At 39.3% G+C, this 20,126-nt stretch overlaps 1 protein-coding gene across 2 annotated transcripts; it reads left to right on the forward strand.

Moving 5' to 3' along the window:
• The first annotated feature begins 618 nt into the window (after positions 1–618).
• LOC134571139 (keratin, type II cytoskeletal 8-like) lies at positions 619–19,678 on the forward strand. Of its 2 annotated transcripts, none has more exons than XM_063429249.1 (9): positions 619–1,037; positions 10,169–10,377; positions 11,076–11,136; positions 11,357–11,452; positions 12,228–12,392; positions 13,660–13,785; positions 15,281–15,501; positions 18,034–18,086; positions 19,095–19,678. In XM_063429249.1, exons 1-9 carry the CDS (start codon positions 747–749, stop codon positions 19,232–19,234), a joined length of 1,362 nt encoding a protein of 453 aa, XP_063285319.1. In that variant the 5' UTR covers positions 619–746; the 3' UTR covers positions 19,235–19,678. The 2 variants fall into 2 exon arrangements, with proteins under 2 accessions (XP_063285319.1, XP_063285321.1); XM_063429251.1 differs by having other exon boundaries at positions 18,034–18,090; positions 19,095–19,213.
• The last annotated feature ends 448 nt before the right edge of the window (positions 19,679–20,126 follow it).

A 20,126-nucleotide genomic window follows, 5' to 3' on the forward strand; every position in this document is an offset into this window, starting at 1 on the left:
TGATATACAGTGCTTACAGGAGGACACTGACCCTTAATGACATTAGGCTGGAGAGAGAATGAAACAGACAGACTCTGATACTACAAATGAATATGTTTATCAACTAAAGTGCAAAATATCGTAAATTAAACCCAAATTAGCAAAACTAACTAAAGCTCACGCGGACAATCCTTCCAGATCAGCTATTTTTGCTTAAAATGTGCCTTTCAGATCTGCTACAATTCACTGCAATGCAGAGTTTAGTGAATAAACCCCTAAGTGTTCATTATTCTTTTACATTTAAAAGCTATAATCATTCATTTCAAAAAGCAGCATTTTTAATATAAGCTATGGCATTGTCAAAACGAATTGTACAAAAATATTCCCCTTTAAAAAAAATGAAATTATACATGAGGAATTTAGAATTTGCTCCAAAGAACTTGCATTTTTCTTAAGAAGGAATATTAATAGAAACCCGTTAAGCTAGTTTGGTTTATCCAGAGATGGAGTCAATGGGTTAAAATGTCTTTCTGCTGGTAGAGTAGAGTCACCAGAGGTTGGGAAGGTGGGTCGGTCCTTGGCAGGAGGAAGGTTTATTCAAATGATGTGTCAACAAATGGGACAGGAAGAAATGTACAGGTGTCATATGAATGTGACAGCCTTGTTTGCCACACCGTCTGATCGCTCTCTCTTGCCTTCATTTGGAAGCCCTCCGTCCAGTTCAACTCATCCCAAGTTAGTCTTCTCTGTGACAGCTGCAGGACACCATGAGTCTCTACAACAACCGTTATGGAAGTACGCGTGGCTTCAGTAGCCGATCTCAAGGCTCGCTGTCTAGTAGACCCTCAATGTATCGGGCCAGCACCAGTGGCTTCCAGCCTGGACTTCAGAGGTCCATCAGTGGTCTGAACTTATCTCGTGCCATTCCAGGGTCCAGCACCTTCCTGCTCTCCTCACTGCCCAACTTGGAGGTGGATCCCAAGCTGCATGAGCTCAGGTTGAACGAGAAGGAGCAGATTAAGGGTCTGAACAATCAGTTCGTCAATTTCATTGATAAGGTGAGTACTCTAGGTGAGACAATCCTATGGGAATTGGTCTCTTGCGGGGGTTATGTACTAAAGTGGGAATTGTTGGAAATTAAAAGTGAATATAATATTTGAGGCCAAATTTATTAAACCTGGAGAAATTCTCCTCATCAGCTGTTTTCTTTTCAGTTTGGCAAACTTTTTAGTAAAATTTGAAATTGACTTCCTGACAATTCATGCTTTGGTGAATAACCCTGTTTTTGTTTAAAATTCTCTCTATCAATTGTTCTGCGCTTTGGAATATGTTGGTGCTGAAATTCCTACATTGTAATAGTAAGATACTTATTTGAATTCTGGGTGGGGTGGAAGAAAATGAAAAATCTCCAATACTAAAACTTCTCCGAAATTACAGAATTCTTCCTTTGCGGCTTGTCTAGTTTTGGGAAAAATTTTGCGACTCCGTTATAGGAGCACCACGAACGTTTAGTGAATAAACCTTTAACATTAAGAAGCATCAATGTGCGGTGTGAACCCTGTCCTATTTCATACTAATTTGTTTTATTTGAAACTATACTATTATAATTATGACCTTGCTTTTTTGCAGATACGTTAACAAAAAATAATCGAGGACTAAAAGTGGTAAAGTAGTAAGTGCCAAAAGCGAAAATGTTGGGAAATCGCAAAAAAAAAAATGTTTCCACATATCTGGCACTTACAACTAGTGACCTCTTTACACGCTCTTTTGAACTACTTAGAGGACTACCAGGCACTTTTCACGTTTACCACATTATAAAGCATATAAAGCATTGCTCATTTGACACTTAAACGTGGAAAATGGTGTTTGAATGTTTTTGGCACTTGCATCATTTACAACTTTTAGTCTTCAATTGTATTTAAATATCCAATCAGCTATATTTGATGGCAATGCACATAAACCATCATATTTGTATTTTTATATTTGTGTTTTTTTTTACAGTAAATGTAAGTCTCTGACTCACTGACACAATCTTTACGTTGTACATGTGTATATTGCAACATCAGCATTCTGAATGATCAGAGCATGTGAGGAATGCGTGTCACAAGCATCATTTTAATAAAGATATTCTGCTTTAGAAAAGTCTTACAGGGTTAGTTACTAATGTGAGAATTCAAGGAGAATTTCAAATTTAAGTTTCAAATAGCGGTACTGGAATTGGCATTTCCTAAGTCAGCTATCAATTTGGCTTTTATGCTTTCAATTTGGCTACTTTGACCTTAAACGTCAATTCACTTTTTTTTTACACAATAAAAGAGGTTGAGGTTTCCTGTATAAATATATTAGCCAGAAAAACAAGGCATAACCTGAAGTTGGATGGACAGGAATGTTGACAATTCATGAAATGGCCACTTTCAGAGGTGTTAGAAATGAATATATTATAGGAGTTAAAAATTATAATAATAGAGAGCGAGAGGACGTGCCAGGTCCAAGCTCCGGCACAAAACACACGTTTTTGGGGCTAAATACCCCACTACCGGGCACAAATCCACTCGGGAGAGGCATAGCTGTACCGGGGAATCCCAGGTACATCTTCAAACTACTAGCCTGACAACCTGCGGCACGGGGAGAGGGGGAGAGACGGCCGCTCTCCTATCTCCCACCCTGCTGCGAAAGCACCTTAACCCTCAAATCTCCTACCTCCCCCCCCCCCGGACCGGTGGGGGACATCCCGGTCCTCGCTTTGAGCCCGGAGTGACACATCTGTACCGACAGCCACGACACAGAAGAACTCCAGGGCCGGCGACAAACGAGGCACGCACAAGATGGCGGCTGAATTCCCGACATCGGTTACAGCCTGCAATTACGACATCGGTTACAGCCTGCAATCCCAGAGCAAAGCCCAGAACGCAGCACCGACCTCACGAGGCGCATCGACAAGCTGTTTACCAAATTCTGGGAGAAGCTGCAGCTCAGAGCACAGAGTGCACAGACAGGCCAGAAAACTCCTATGAGAGCAGGTGAGAGGGGCCACGTGCAGCCGACCGTAAGTGGGACACCCTCAGGCAAAGCACCAGATCACCCAACACCACGCACTCTCCAAAGACCACTACAGCCCTCCAAAGACCCACATCTGCAGCCTTACCGACATCCAGAGCCCAGCCGGATGACATGCTCCTGGGGGAAACAGGGCCCGACACTGAGCCGCAACCCCCCGTGACAGAATACCGCCGACACCCACACTCAACACCGTAAGACCCGACCCGAGGCTCCAGCCACCAAGAAGACACGCGCACGACGGCGCAAGCCGATACGACACAACTTTAGAACGGCGGCTGAGGGCCCTACCCTGACGTGTGCTGGGGCGAGAATAGAGGTGCCAGACCAGGAGGCTGAGAGACAAGGCGCACACGGACTTTCGATTCACCCTAAGGTCCTCATACACTGCAACACCACTCTGGGGGACAAGAACGTATCCCGCACTCCAACAGCATGCCCCAGACACTTTCCAATCCTGGGAATCGGTTGAAGGTTGTCTTTCTTGGACACCAGCTTGACATGCTACTACTAAATTGCATGTGTCTGTTCTATGCATGGGTCCAATATCGCACTGTGTTTGTCAATGAGTAGGAAATGGTAGTAAGAAACAATCACACAAAATACCCTTAGGCGGAGACAAGAGGGGCCCTCCGACTTAGTCTGTCAATACATGTGTACCGGGTACCACCGCTGGTGATGATAGTTACACATATCTGCAGACACATAGCCTATTACCCCATACAACCCCTTACTCTACCACGCTTCACCTGTCAATGTGGCCTAGACAAGCTGTTTAAATTTCAAGTGCTTCTGTTATGGTTATTGTTTGCATTTCTCAAGTCTATCTAGCTTGTTTCACCAATTTCTTATAGTGACAAAGTTTAAGCTACATAGACTTTCATTCAAGGGCCTACCTTAAATGCCGAAAAGCAAAACTTCCTACGGCTGACCATGCTATGTACCACTCTTATTAACTAGTCTATGACCTTCTCAGTCCTAGCTCTGATAGTCTTCTCTTAATGCCTACAGAAGGTCCTATGATATCTACTGATGTTTTTGCATGTGTTTTCTATATACTAAAAAAAAAGTGCTGATGCAGCGAAATGAAACAAAGCAACACCGCTCTTAGTTTAATACCTTACATACCTGTTTCATTGTGAAATTAACATGTTTCTGGCATTTGTTGTTGTGACAATGCAGGATGATTTGTTCATTTATGCACAATAAAAATAAAGAATAAAAAAAAATTATAATAATAATTATATAAATAGTTTTTGTTATTTTATTTTATTTTTTTGTATATATATCTGTACTATAAGAGAGGGGATGTTCAATGGATGATTCAATCTAGCAGGGTTATTCAATAAATTGATAATAGTCGTAAATTCAAAGGGAATTTCACATTTCAGGCTAAAATGATCAAACTAACCGAATTTCTCTATTTTGGCTATATTGGCCTTAAATTTGAAATTCACTTTGAAGTCACTTTGAATTCTTGAAAAGCTGATTTATTTAATAACCCTGCATGTTTCTGTATCAATCTTATCTGAGCTAGAGGTGAGCTTTGCAGATAACTGTTAGTTTAAGTATTATACCAATAACACCAAATATATAGAAAGGCTCTTGGATTACGATTAAAAACCCCCACTGTAAGAGGTAGGTCCACAATACAAGCTAATGTTTCTTATAATTCCATTATTCCCAATAGTATCGGATCCAATGGGAAAGTCCTGCTTTAGGGCCCAGTCCCTCTGTCATTATTCTGTGAGCAGCGCTTGCTGCAAATTAAAGCTGTTTGCAGGTTCTGGGCTCTGTGCAGAGATGTGGCAATAGGTGGCAAAGAGACGAGGACTTTGAGCCCAAGGATAAACTTTATAGCCATGCTATATTAATCCGGTACCCACAGTATTACCTCCAAACTTGGAGCACTAGACCTACACTAAAACCCTGTAGCCCCCCACCCCCCAGAGCTTGTGTGCACAGGACTTACACACCCATTCCCTGCCTCTGCGCATCTACTACCATATTATTATTATTATTATTATGTTATTATTTATATAGCGCCATCAAATTCCGCAGCGCTTTACAATGGGTAGACGAACAGACATGTAGTTGTAACCAGACAAGTTTGACACACAGGAACAGAGGGGTTGAGGGCCCTGCTCAATGAGCTTACATGCTAGAGGGCGTGGGGTGAAATGACACAAAAGGTAAGGATAGTATTATCTCCCCCCTCTTGTTACAGCTATTAGTGATATATAATACAGTATCACTTCTATTACTTGGGAATACACTGATGTTATATTGTAGCAAAACAGTATTGCTTCAGCATTAGTGCTATTATGTATACACTTTTACAGTTTGTATAAGTAGTCAGAGTTTTACTCACTGTATAGTCTCCACCCACTCCTGTTGTTCATATTATTTTTCTTTAACATATTTGTATTTTAGATTAATTTATTAAAAGTTACTTTTTAAGCCTATAATCTTCTCAGTAAATCATACACAGGTAGAATGGCATTTTTTTCTTTTTTTGTTTATTCTCTATGATATTCACTATTTAGGTGTTACCCCCCTTTTTTGTGCCCTCTACCTTGTGATATCTAAATTTTGGCCCTAGGTTATTTCTTTTCATTTTCCTCGTATAATAGTATTAGACTAGTGACAGTTGCAGAATAGGGATCAGTCAGGAGCTATTAACAGTTTAATTGATATGCCTTTATGAAGAAGTGGGTTTTTAATGATTTTTTGAAGGAGTGGAGACTGGGTGAGCGTCTAACGGAGGAAGGAAGCGAGTTCCACAGGAACGGTGCAGCCCTCGAGAAATCTTGATTTCATACTTAAATCTTAAATTCATACCTTTCAGTGTTGGGAACTACTCAATCCCAATAGAGAAGCCGTCACAGGTAATCCAATTAAAATAACATTCCAGGCAAACGTTCATAGTAATTCGTAGAGCTGCATGGAGAACACACACAACAAGTCGTGTGTTCTGCCAAAAATGACTTTAAACACGGATTTAAAGACGCCATTAAAATATTCATAATACATGGCATTAAACAAACTGGGTGTTAATCAATAAATATTAGTATTTCCCAGCTTACTGGTAAATAGTGCATTGACCTTGTAGGAATGAAAGGCTGAAAACGATCATTTTGACCTGCCTTGGTCCAAAATCTTTTTACATGCAATTCAACCTTTGGCCACTGGGTGTCAGCAATGTGTTGACTACTGGAACAATTTCTATGCAAGAATATGTAACGGGACTGGATCCTTTAATAAACTCTATTTACATACAGCCCTTTTCAATCACAGGATAGCAAAGGGGTTTAGTTCACTCCCTCAGATTTAATCGAATGAGAAGGTCATATATAGTTGTTACTCTTACCAAATATCTGGGTAATCATTTTATTGTCCCTGGAGGGGTGAGCTGAGCTGGGCCTACTGAAAAGGATTTTCTCAACATTAAGTTTCAAAGAAGATCTACAGCTGGTGCATTAACCAACTGAGCTACACATTACCACTTTAAATGGCCTTCGTATGGTAACAGACAGAGGACAGGGAGATGTGTGATACGTATGTCAAGGCTGCTGTGTGCCTCAAAGCTGGCTCAGTCTCATCTATGTATCACATCTTAGAGTAGGAGAATGTGACCCCACCAGTTGTTCTGCAGTGAATTGATTACCCTCAGGCACAAAGGGTTAATAGAGCTCTGGGTTGTCTTTAAACAAATAGAGTCAGTGTGTGGTTTAATAAGGCCCCAATGAATGTAGACCACTCCGGGACAGTAAAGTGTTAACTACATTGTGCTCGATATACAATGCTGAATTAAATTGGCTCTTTCTATGGCTCAGTTTTGTAATATAAAGAGCCAGCTCTAGACATACAGGTAAATTCACACTTAAGTGAATAATACAGTATTTATGTATCTTATGCTGCTTTTAGGAGAGAGATAAAATTAAAACTTAATCGCTAAAACTGTCTGTTTCCATCCAACCAAATTCTCCTGCCGAGTATCAGGTATATCTTGCATAGCATTTGCATTGAGATAATATAAATATTGTGCAGAGGCCGAAGATTTGTCCCGAATTTTAATGCATGACTCCCAGGTAAGCACAGAGCTCACCCAATATATCTGGGTCAATCGGATAGATTCTGGGCATCCTGGACTCAATTGATGGACTTAGTTCTTCACAAATTAAGAATCACGGTGAGAAACCACATTTGATCACAAACATTTATTTATTTATTTATTTTTAATTCTTTATTTTTGTTCTGACGAACAAGCAGTGATACAAGAATGCAGACGTAAGTGTGGAAGTAACAGTACAATGTCGTATCGTGTATTACAGAATGCAAAATTGGATGGTTAGTACAGGCATTATACACATATTGTGCACTCTGTGTGCATTGTTGTCAGAGGTTTTTCTTTTAGATTGGCAAGCAAAATGCAACTATATACAATGGCAGTATTGTGGAGGAGTAGGCTTTGTAGGTAGTGTCGTGAGCATTCAAGTTGGCTCTGATGAGTTTGTTATGCTGTGGTGTTCCAGGCTTATGTAAATTGTGTTCTCAACTTGAGTGGTCAGTACAGGCATTGTATATCTCCTGGATGCTCTGTCTACCACACCCTCTGGATGTTACTATTCCGTTAAGTGTGTATACAGGTAGAGCAATATACTGTGGTAGCGGTGGTGGGGGGTAAATGTTATCAGCTAGTTGCGTGAACGAGAGTTTCATTTAGCGACCTCGCTGGCATGGTTACTGTACTAGTTGGCGGTGGCTACCCTTTCCTAGCCTTGAGCCAGCATACACCTATCCCCTCAAGTGGTCTGCGAGTTTCCTGTGTGTTCAAGCCTTTCACTCCTCTTGTTTGTTTACAAGTCTAGTGTGCTTGCAGTGGATAGAATATGTACAAGGAAAAGATAGAGAGTTAGAGACAAGTAGAATTAATTAAGTGTTGAAATGAAGTGATCTCCTGGGGGCCTAGAACCAGGGGCCGTCTGTCCCAACAGACTGCGCCCCGTGTTCTGGCTTTAACCAGATACCTGGTCTGCGGTGGTGCTGCTTCCACCCGTCCGGGCTCTGGGATCACAAAATTTTTTGACATCGTGACAAACTTTTTGATGGGTTGCTAATATATCAACAAGGCTCTAAGCAGCTTCTTGTATATCAGCAGCCCATATGAGAGGTTAAAACTGGAGTGCGCATGGACATCAAGTCTCTTCTTCCAGTTCTGTGGGATTAAGATCTACGTTACTCTAAAATATAAATAAAGGGTTTAACATTGGTAAACATTGGTTGTTTATTTATTGTAGTTAGTTTTAATTAAATCTCAAATACTGTTTCTTGATTTTCCCACACGAAGAATTGTGTTAATTGGCCTCGCCTTGTTAATATGTACCCAGACTCTATCGAACCCGCCTGCCAATTCCTGGGCATGGGGCGGGGGTGAGCTCTGCCAGGTTACTTGATAATGGTGGGTAGAAAAACTCGCAAATATTAAACAACATCTTATTTCATTATTAATCCCCTGGGAACAATGCTCCAGGCAAACAGACCTTGTGTAATCCCGGAGGCCTCGCTCCCAGGCAGACTGTGTGCAGTACCCAGCCAAGAGACAGGGCCGGTGCATACTCCGCCCATCCCATTGTTTTGGACACAACCCTGAAAATAAATAGAAGACAGGATTACTCCTCACATTGTCCGCTGACATTATTAACCATCTAAAATACTACCGGGACGCTTATTGATGGGAACACACTGAACCTAGAGCGGCTCTAGAACAAAGTTCTACAATTGGAACAATCAACAAAAATACACTTGTGGTTTCCATGGTGATTTCTCCAGTCTCCAATTTTTTTGCAAATTAGTCCAGGATTGCTATTTATTCACATGTACTGGTTCATAATGTATGGGAACTGCTAGAGGTTCATGTCTTCTCATGACACCTAGTGGGCAAATACGTTAATTGCAATTTCTTCCACAATCCAACAAGGAGGTTCAATGCTTCATTTGTCATATATATATATCAGTGTTGGAAATTGTGTTGCCCTGCGGATTCTGGCTGCTCCTTCCATGAATTGATGAATTGTACAAAGAATACATCAGTCTGACATCCACAACACATAGCACATAACACTACAATATATAGAACATACCACAACACATGGCACATAACAATACAATATATAGAACATACCATAACACATGGCACATAACAATACAATATATAGAACATACCATAACACATGGCACATAACAATACAATATATAGAACATACCACAACACATAGCACATAACAATACAATATATAGAACATACCACAACACATAGCACATAACAATACAATATATAGAACATACCACAACACATAGCACATAACAATACAATATATAGAACATACCACAACACATAGCACATAACACTACAATATAAAAATAATATACCACAACACATAGCTCATAACACAACACTATATAAAACATACAACACATAACACTATAATATATAGAACAAACCACAAAACATAGCACATAACACTATAATATATAGAACATACCACAACGCATCATAAGCACATAGCACATCATACATGAAGAATATATCAAATAATGGTCTGTTTTGACCAATATAGCCAGCTGGAAAACTAGCCACATTGGAGATATATTGGCACAATATTTGCAGTTTGGTTGTTTCTGGACCAACTTGCTGTGCCATAAAAGCCACCATCATCACTGGTGGTGACTAGATGGGCATATGTAAAACACAAGCTATAGGGCTGCCCAGAAATCACTGTTGCACTGATACAATTAGGGAGATTTATCAATGTATTCTTTTTTAAAGAAATTATGCAAATATGTAAAGCGGAGGAGTCAACAATGGAATGTGCTGACTGGTTCTGCTGGTTTCCATGGTGATTGCCCCACGGTTAGCACGTTGCATAAGTTTTCAGAACATGATACTCTACTAAAACTTCCCCATTGTATGTATAAAAAATTTATATTTATGGGATTATCTCATCTCAGAACTCAACGTGTCAGACCTGAGATAAATATTGTGACTAAGCAGCAAACCAACACAGCTCATCATGGCTCCATTAGCTTCAACCAATTAATGTCTACTTATTTTTTGGTGGATTGTTTACAGGTACGGGACCTTGAACGGCAGAATAAAGTTCTTGATACCCAGCTGCGCCTGCTGAAGGACAAGGACAGTTACAAGTCTAAGGTTGACCAGATCACCTTGACTTCGAGTAACCATCTAAAGCAGCAGATTGATTTACTCCTGCGTGAGAAGGACAAGCTGCAGGTGGAGTTCCATAACATGCAAGCAGTGGTGGAGGATCTCAAGAGCAGGTTGGAGGAACATTCTGTATATTGCTCATTAATGGAGTTATAGGGAGGGCTTTCTATCTACTAAACTTTTTCCAAGAATTAAGGACATCTCTCCAAAAAAGTTTTTGCATAAAGTCTATTTACAAACGTGGTGTAATAGAGACCAATGCATGCTTATTGCTCATTAGCCTCTATCTGTAAGGTACCATGAAACTTGGTGGCAACTACAAACCTAGCTATCAGAGATGTTACATTGTTCCATAACCCATGAAACCCTTCAATGAGGATCTGAGGATATTCGCATATCCCACATTTCCACTTGCTTTGAGATTCAGTCCATTAACCATGTGAGATTGAGAATCTTCTCATTTCTGATAATCTGTCCATTCATTCTATGAACCTTCCAATTCACTAGGATAATGTGTCCTTCTGCCTTCGAGAATCTTCCCATTCACATTGACACCACAAGAATATGTCTATTTACTATGAAAATTAGCATACATTGGAATTATAACTCTCCCCCCTTCCCCCAAGACCTGAAACATTTGCCTGTTTTGCTTGGTTTAGCTGTGTAAGGTGTAGTATGAGTGTTATGATTTCCTATAGATGGTCAATGTGAAGGAGCTTTTAAGGATCTGAGCAGTCCCAACTCTTGCACGTGTTTTGTCATTCCATTTCTAGTCCTTGTAATACCAAACCAAATGCTCTATTTCTTGCAGATATGAGGATGAAATTAACAGGCGAAATCAACTTGAAAATGATTTTGTGTTGACAAAAAAGGTAAGTTATATGACAAAAGAACAATAATGGTAACATTTACCCTATTATAAATCAATGTGTTAACGTGGAGAATGAGAATGGAGTTGGAATCTGATTGGCCGGTGCAGTAAGGAAAATAATTTAATTCCTGTATGAAGGAGGAAACCTTGCTCTATGATGTTGGATCCCATCCAGTGAGTCCAGTCCTTCACCAGTTACATGAATTGTTTTGTTTCCACAGGACTTGGATGATACTTATCTTCACAAAGTGGATAATGAGTCCAAAGTGGAAAGCCTGACAGATGAGATCAACTATGTGAAACAGCTCTATGACGAGGTATAATAAAATTATATCAGGGTACAGCAAGCACACCATGTGTTGTGTTTGGGTTTCAATGACGTCCTCAATGTTTTATGTCATTATTACCTAGCTCAATGCTACTCATTTAATAGAACTCAGGTGATCAAGAAAGGCTGATTGGACCCAGCTAGGAACAACATTTCCTGAAACGGAATCCCAGTTAGTGCAGTGACCACAGAGCTATCGCACATGGACAAAAGAACACACTCAGAACATACTCAGGGCACGTATCCTTCACGCAGCCCTCTTGTCTTTGTTACTTACCATTAGGTGGGGAGTCCATTATCTGATTACTCTTTAGTTTTCCATACCAAACCAGGAGGGATTTGACATAATATTTCTATGTCCTTAGCCTTTTCTGATACTGAATGGTAGAGGAGCAAGACAGTGACCCATTGTTCAGCGCTACGGAATCTGATGGTGCTATATAAATAATAAAATAATAATTATAGTATGCCATTTGATATACAGATTCCTTTCATCCTCACACTAGACAGCCCATAGAAGTCCATGCAATATAGCACAGATGATGCAACACTCTTGCATATTGTGTATCAGTTTATTGGTGATAATATTGATGACCTTTCTCAAGCATAGACAGTGGGAGCAGGTGGACTCATTCATCCTGTTTCCAGATTTTAACTGCGTACCTTACGTGTATATCTCAGTACATAGATGATCGGTGGATAACACATGTGATGGTGTCTATGATAGCGATCCTGTAGGTCTAACACCTATCATCATCTTACAGGAGGTACTAGAACTGCAATCTCAGGTGCAAAATGCCAACGTGACCGTGGAGATGGACAATAATCGGGACTTGGAGATGAAGCATGTCATGGAGGAGGTGAAGGCTCAGTATAAAAACATGGCAGACAAGAGTCGTCAGGAGGTGGAACACTGGTACAAGAGTAAGGTATGTGTGTCATAAAATAGTTAATAAAAAGTCATTTTTAATTTGTGTCTCAAAAAAAAGGAAAAAAAAAAAATCTAAAATACCAATCAGATTTCTCTCTTGATCAACCAGTTGTTATTAATGACCATAATAAAATAAAAATGATAGCCCTATATACCAGGCTTTGCCAAAATGAAGTATCCAGATTGCTTGTCATAGAATGTGCTGAATTTGATAAATCATTGTCTCAAGGCAAAGAATTGCATATCCGGAAAAAAAACATTCTCAAGCTTCAATAAATAATCACAATGTTTGGGCATAATTACAGAAAATAAAGAATCATGGAATAATAACCTTTGGCACTCCATATGTTGTGGACTACATCTCCCTTGCTAGTAATGTGGCTGTAAGAATATTATGGGAGGTGTAGTCCACAGCATCTAGCGTGCTAAAGATTGCCTACTGCTGGTCTAGTTACTACTAGACTAAGCTCCCTAAGCACCTATCAGTATATTCTGTTAGTAATTACACACAGTCAAAAGAAACCACGAAGGTCAGTTTGAGGGGTTTATTGCAGGACATGCACGCTTGACCTCCAGGGAAGACTCAATTCATTCATTGAATAAGAACTCTTATTGCTAACAGAATGCCGTTTTGCTAAAACAGACGTGTTTACAAGTGATTTGTTCCATCATTTTCACACATTGCACAATGCACATATATTGCATTTCCATTCACACCAGTAGCTAGAAGAGAAACACAACTTTTAAGCGAACTCAGTTTTTAGCCCATTCAGCTCTGGCAGAGGCCACATGGTCCATAAAACTTTACATGGCAGTATGACATTTTCTACCTTCATTGTATTTATCCATTATGTTACCCAATATCAGCCAATAAAGTCCTCTGTAAGGTAACCGTGATAACGGAAACAGTTCAGGAACTAATAATTGACTTGATGGCTAACAGAAAATCCAAGTAAACAAATGAAGGTACACTCAGAATGTAAAATGTCATATTGTGTTAATAAAGTCATTATTAATCTTAGATTACTCTCCCCTCCACTTTCCTGACTATATCTTGCACTAGAGAAAATATTTTCGAAACTGGCCAATTGAGCATCTCTATTGTCTGACAATATATGAGATTACTGGGAGTTTATTCCAAACCGAGCAGTTCTGTTAAATTTAAATAGTAGAATGTAGTTATCTATTGTTACATTAGAGAACACTCTGTGTTGGCATGTACTTAGCAGGATATGCATACTTGTTGCATGTTTTCTCCTTTGTAGATCGATGACATGGTAAACCAGGCCAGGAGAACAGATGATGAGTTGAAGTCTGTGAAGAATGAGATTGGAGATTTACATCGAATGATCCAAAGAGCCAACAGTGAAAATGAGGCCCTAAAGATCCAGGTATTAAGATGCTCTAAATAAGCCAAACACACAGAAGGAGACCTTAAAAAGCCTTATATTAGGAGCCAGGTATTATGAGACTCTATGGAGCCAGGCATTAGGAGATCCTAGAGAGTCAGATATTAGGAGATCCTAGAGAGTAAGATATTAGGAGATCTTATGGAGTCAGGTATTAGGAAATTCTATGGAGTCAGGTTTGAGGAGATCCTTTGGAGTCAGATATTAGGAGATTCTATGGAGTCAGGTATTAGGAGATTCTATGGAGTCAGGTAATAGGAGATCCTATGGAGTCAGGTTTTAGGAGATCGTATGGAGTCAGATATTAGGAGATTCTATGGAGCCAGGTATTAGGAGACTCTATGGAGCCAGATATTAGGAGATCCTATAGAGTCAGGTATTGGGAAATTCTATGGAGTCAGGTATTAGGAGCTCCTATGGAGTCAGGTTTTAGGAGATCGAATGGAGTCAGATATTAGGAGATTCTATGGAGTCAGGTATTAGGAGATCCTATGGAGTCAGATATTAGGAGATTCTATGGAGTCAGGTATTAGGAGATCCTATGGAGTCAGGTTTTAGGAGATCGTATGGAGTCAGCTATTAGGAGATCTTATGAAGTTAGATATTAGAAGAATAAGCATCAGGTATTAGGAGATATTCTAGACTCAAGTAGTATGAGATCCTATGATGTCCGGTATTAGGAGGTCTTATGGAATCAGTTATTGGGAGATTGTATGGAGTCAGGTTTTAGGAGATTCTATGGGGTGAGGTATTAGGAAACTGAACAAGTGATATAAGTAGTGATTATTCAATGGTGAAGCACTAAATGATACATAATTAAAACAACCAGAGTGGGAAACAGATATGTAAAAGAGAAAACTGAAACAATTATTATATAAATGTGTAAAGATGGTAAATACATCCACTCACATTGACTGGAGCCTAAGTCTATTGACTCTGTTATATGCGCCAATTACAGAGCCAATTAAGGAGGTGCATATTACGCATTATAGGCATAAGGGGACCTGAGGGAGCCAAATATTTGAGATCCTATGGAGTCATGTATTGGAGAAGTGAACTGGAGCTAGATATTACGAATTCCTCAGTAACCAAACATTAGAAAACCCAAAGAGAGTGGTATTAGGATGTTCTGTGATGTCAGGTATTAGAAGGCCCTTTCATTTTTTATATAAACTAAATACAAGATTAGTAGGAAATATTTGCTTTTCCTTGGGCATGATGAAAACACAGCATCATCAGAGATGGCTCTTTGTTGAATATTGGAAAGCTGAAAGGAACTCAGCAAACCATATTCTGATTGGCCGGTTTACCTTGTTCTCTGCTGTGTTTTGGCCGCTGTATAGAAACATGTATCAGTAGGTTGTATCTCTAACTATAATGCCATGCTAGGTGTACCCATGTTCATGTCTATATGATGCCTACGTGCATTTTTCCAAATGTCATTGTAGTAAACCAAGTCCTATTTATGTTCTCTCAGAGGTCAAATCTAGAACATGCAATTGCTCTAGCAGAGGACCACGGGGAACAGGCTATCCAAAATGCCAAGGCTCATGCACAGGAGCTCGAAGATGCACTGAAGAGAGCAAAGCAAGACATGGCACGCAAGGTGAAGGAATACCAAGATCTGATGAACACCAAGCTGGCACTGGACATTGAGATCGCCACCTACCGTAAGCTACTGGAAGGAGAGGAGAGCAGGTGAGAACTGGCGGAGAGGATAAGGCATAAAAGGTGAAAGGGTCCTTTTTAACCCCTTAAGGACACATGACATGTGTGACATGTCATGATTCCCTTTTATTCCAGACGTTTGGTCCTTAAGGGGTTAAAGCTTTCTCACTGCAGATTACCCTGGCCCGTAAGAGGGCATTAGGAAACTATAGTACTGATCTTTCTTTTTATAATAGACGATTGCTTTGAAAACACAGCTGATAAACAACAAAAAAGCACTTATATCCTCCTGCCACCTGCACCAACTGTAGCCATTCGGGGCTTCAGCCCACCTGAACTTCCTCATAACAATTATTAGATTAATTTATATTTATGAATAAACTAAAAAAGTAAAGTACGTACTTACTTTTTTAGTTTATTGTTGTTTGTGGGTGTGTGAGAACACGTGTTCAAAGCACCATGCGCACCAACTTAGCGTATTAAATTACTTAAAGCGACTAAAACATTCTTTGTTTATATTTGTTTTATAAATATTTTGTTTATTGAAACTAACACTTTGAAATATTATTATGGAAATCTGACATTAATTTGTATTTAAGAATAATTTTAACAATAACTGTTGTGGTGGAATTAAGTGATTTGACAAATTAGTAAATTGTTTTCAGTTCAGACACAGATACATTGTAACTTGCCTGTGTATTCACTGTTTAGTGAATTTAGGTGTTTTAAAAAAAAAAAATATTGTTCAATAGGTGTGGTATGCAGATTGGACACGCAGGTCCTAGTAGTTAGGGTAATACGGTCATAGTATACAAAATAGTTAACTGTACGCGTTTCCCTGAAGCACACTGAGTTAGCTGTGGTTTATGCAATAATACGAAATTTCAGCACAGTGTACCGTGTAGTCACGTTGCGACTGTGTGTATACGGAGGAGCTGTCAAACATATTATCTGTGAACAGGGAAATGCTTGCCTATCCCTCCGGGCATGATTGCCTAAATCCATTTTTTATTTTATTTTTTTATTGTAGCAGTGTTTTATAACCGCAATGGTTTAACGGTGCTGTAGTAGCAAATTTGGGACTTGCGGGTCCCAGAACTGTATTTGAAGATAACTAAGGAGCATAGTTATGTAGTAAACATTTAGTCAGGGGACACTTATAGTGGTACATCATGTCAATGTGTGTGTGTCTTTTCAATGTGTATTGTGTTGTCGAACGGGTTCTTTCTGTGTAGTTTGCGTTATTTTTGATGGTCGGTGGGTGTTTGCAAGTGTGTCTCAGTTAGTGCCTTTGTAATCTATGTTGGTTTAGGTGAATTTAACAGTTTGACTAGCTGGGAATGTAAGAATAAAGAGCATACAATGGGCGCTTAAAATTTGGAAACATGGGTGTGGCTTTCCGCTCTAGGAGAATGATCGCATGATGTCACGCTATGACATACTCTACCACCACTTACCTTCGCTTATGGGGAGATCCAAGCTCTCAGACATGAAACCCTCTATCCTGCAGAGGGGACCTCTGACAATATGGCGCCCACATCTCAGGCCTCCACGGCCTCTTGTTGTGCGCACAGGCAGTGTCACCTACCCGCTCCAAGAAGCAGTGGGGTAACTGGACAGGTTCTCCCTCTTTACCTATTTACAGTATTCTAACCCACTGATACCAGACCCCTGAGATGATCTCTGCCTATTCTCGCTTGGCGAATTCAGAATGCTGGAGATGTGGCAGAGAGTTGGGAACACACATCGACCTCTGGTGGAAATGCCGCTGAATCCATTCTATCTGGTGACAAGTACATAGAATTGTATTGAAACTGACAGACAACCCCCTGCCCTTCTCACCAGACATATTCCTTCTTCATCTATACTCACACTGATAGGTAAATACAAAGTATCAGTACTCCCACACCTCATTAACACAGCCTGGAGATGTATTTTCCAGTCTAGTAGGGACTGGATTTCAAAAGTGGACGACATTTGGTGAATTGAGGAATTAGTTCTGTCAGCCACAGATAATTATAAAAGGTATAAGGCGACTTGGATACACTGGACGGCCCTTCTTGAAGCTGACTTTCAAGAGATCATTGCACATACCTCTACCACTTAACATGGGGCTCTCTGGCAACTGGCGGGATGTCTCCCAAAAGAATACTTACCTATCTCCATGGTAACCTGGACGTTACCCTATATATGCTCCTTTTTCCATTCTTAGATCCTCTGTCTTCTCTCAGTGTTTTGGAGTTCTGGGGTTTTCCTTAAGCCTGGCATTAGATTATTAGGCTATATTTCAATAAAAGATCTGGCACACCCTGACAATCCTGTTATCACAGTGAATACTCACCAAAGTGTTATGTGATATAATAGTCGATTGTTTTTGAATGAGACTGTAAGTTATATCTGGCTTTGTTTGTACATTCCTTTATCTGCTTGTATTTTATTTGTGTATTTTGTATAATTGAAATATTCTAAGCTCTATTAACATTGAATTCTAAAAATAAAATAAAAAACATTTGGAAACCGTTTTCTATCATTTGTAATGTCATATCTTTTTTTATTTCCCAGGCTGAATAACCACTCAACTTCAAAATCGCAGCTCAGTGTCTTTGACAAAATGGGTAGGTATGTGAAAAAACACATCGTTATTTACCAAAGCTCATTTCAAATGTCAGGCCTGAGTAGCCAAACTGAAAGCATAGTTGACTTAGAGAATTGTATCAGTTTGGCTAATTTGGCCTTCTCACTTTACTGAATAACCTTGCCACTGGTTTATAAACTGTGCCGTGACTTTCTATCTTGGGCTGTGGTCAATATGCTGGGGAGACAGCAAATACAGTGAGAGTTCCATAGAGATTATGTGAGTTGGATCATTATGATTGGTAGGTTAAGGAAGGTAAGCACCCCCTACTTTCTATTATTAATTGAAGGTGTGGGTGGATTGATAAGGATGATTATTTAATAATAAATTAACACACCAATATGGATTTGCTCATTTGAATGCATTGCAGACAGAAAATGTTTACATTTTAAATAAATACATAAAAAATATAACAGGAATAATTGGGGCTCAATTCTCTAATTTATCATCTGATCTTCAATGACACCATCCTCAACCGGGAAATGTTTGAGATACTGTATCCAATCCTGATCCTCCCGTAGCTTGCTCTGTTCGGCATTCCACATCATGCTCACAAATACTTCCACAAGTCTCTCCACGTACATTAACAAAATGAATGTGACTCATTTTTAGAGGTTTATGGGTGCCAACATGCTGCTATGTGCTCACAGACTTCGTTCTCATTATAAACCCATTTTTAGTTTCCATAATTTCCCCCATCACAAGTTAGAAATGTGTTATGGGTGTATCTTGCATATCTGTAAATAACTTAATGGCAGTACATCCTGTGTGGTGCTTGTATGAGCAATTGTTGTAATGGATAATAAATAATGAATCCTTATTAGTAGATTATTATTATTTTCTACGGACTTCTTCTATCTGAATGATAAATTTAGAGTGGCTGAGTAGATAAGAGTTATAATCTCAGTTACATTCCAGGCAGCTGACTGATGGGATTTTTTTTTTTTTACACCATTTAACTTTTTTTTTTCCATTTTGTTTTATTCAGCCAATTTCTTAAACTTAGATACGAAAAGTAGCTCGGCACCACGGATGTCTTCAGGACCAAAAAAAGTGGTTCTGGTGAAGACCATCGAAACCAACAATGGAAAACAGCTGTCTGAGTCAAGTCACTACTCAGAGGAGTAAGCTCTGCAATTTAGGAGACCTCTCCTCGACCCAGCACTTGCAATGTTCTACATGATGTCTCTCTGTTACAAACTGGCTTACCGTTACAAACTGGTGTACCGTTTTCCAATCTAAGTGTAAGGCACAGAATATAGATTTATACCTTAAATCCGGGAGAGGTGGGTAGGCTCTGTAACTGCTGAGACTTGGGTTCAATCAAAATACCGGATTACTCCTCCAAGAAAAATTGTCCAATCTCAATCCACTAAAGATAAGAGAAAAAGAAAACCTTTACTGAAACAACAACACCCCTAAGGATTTACAGAGAAAATTATGCGTTTTGACGAGTTTTGTGTCTAGCCTGGTACTTTATCAGAGACATAGACTATATTTTCCTGAGGAGGAATCCGCATTATTTTGAATGAACCTTCCATAGAAGGTCTATCTATCACGTAGTTGAGAGGTGACACTGAAATCACTATAGTGTTAGAAATTCAAAACTGCATTCCATTTTGAACTTAATTATTTGTGGAGAATATCGTTGAAATATTTTGTAACAGGTTTAGAATCATAGAAAACAGAAAATGGAAATAATTGTATTGTAAATGAAACGGACTGCGTTTGTGCCACCTACTGGAAGCTTTGCAAACTACAACTATGAGTCAGAATGTAGTACATTTGGCTGGTACAGGAATGCAGTACTGTTATAATATCACAAACTACCCAAAGTTACACATTCTCCACTAATACAAGTTTAAATCTTATAAACATCGATCACTTGAAAGTAAATAGTTTATGTTTTAAAGTAAACTCAAGATAATAAAATAACAATATAAGTTTTATGCTATTTTTACATTTGATTCCGAAATGTAACAGGATGTGATTCAAAGAAATGCTAGTTATTAAAATTTAG

Source organism: Pelobates fuscus, chromosome 8 (assembly GCF_036172605.1).
Source record: "Pelobates fuscus isolate aPelFus1 chromosome 8, aPelFus1.pri, whole genome shotgun sequence".
Classification (NCBI taxonomy): domain Eukaryota; kingdom Metazoa; phylum Chordata; class Amphibia; order Anura; family Pelobatidae; genus Pelobates; species Pelobates fuscus.

Excerpts from the sequence above, each read along its gene's own strand:
- LOC134571139 (XM_063429249.1), top strand. The coding sequence starts at position 747 with ATGAGTCTCTACAACAACCGTTATGGAAGTACGCGTGGCTTCAGTAGC. Across the intron at positions 11,453-12,227 it reads TGAAACAGCTCTATGACGAG|GAGGTACTAGAACTGCAATC; the intron begins GTATAATAAAAT and ends ATCATCTTACAG. Across the intron at positions 12,393-13,659 it reads AACACTGGTACAAGAGTAAG|ATCGATGACATGGTAAACCA; the intron begins GTATGTGTGTCA and ends TCTCCTTTGTAG.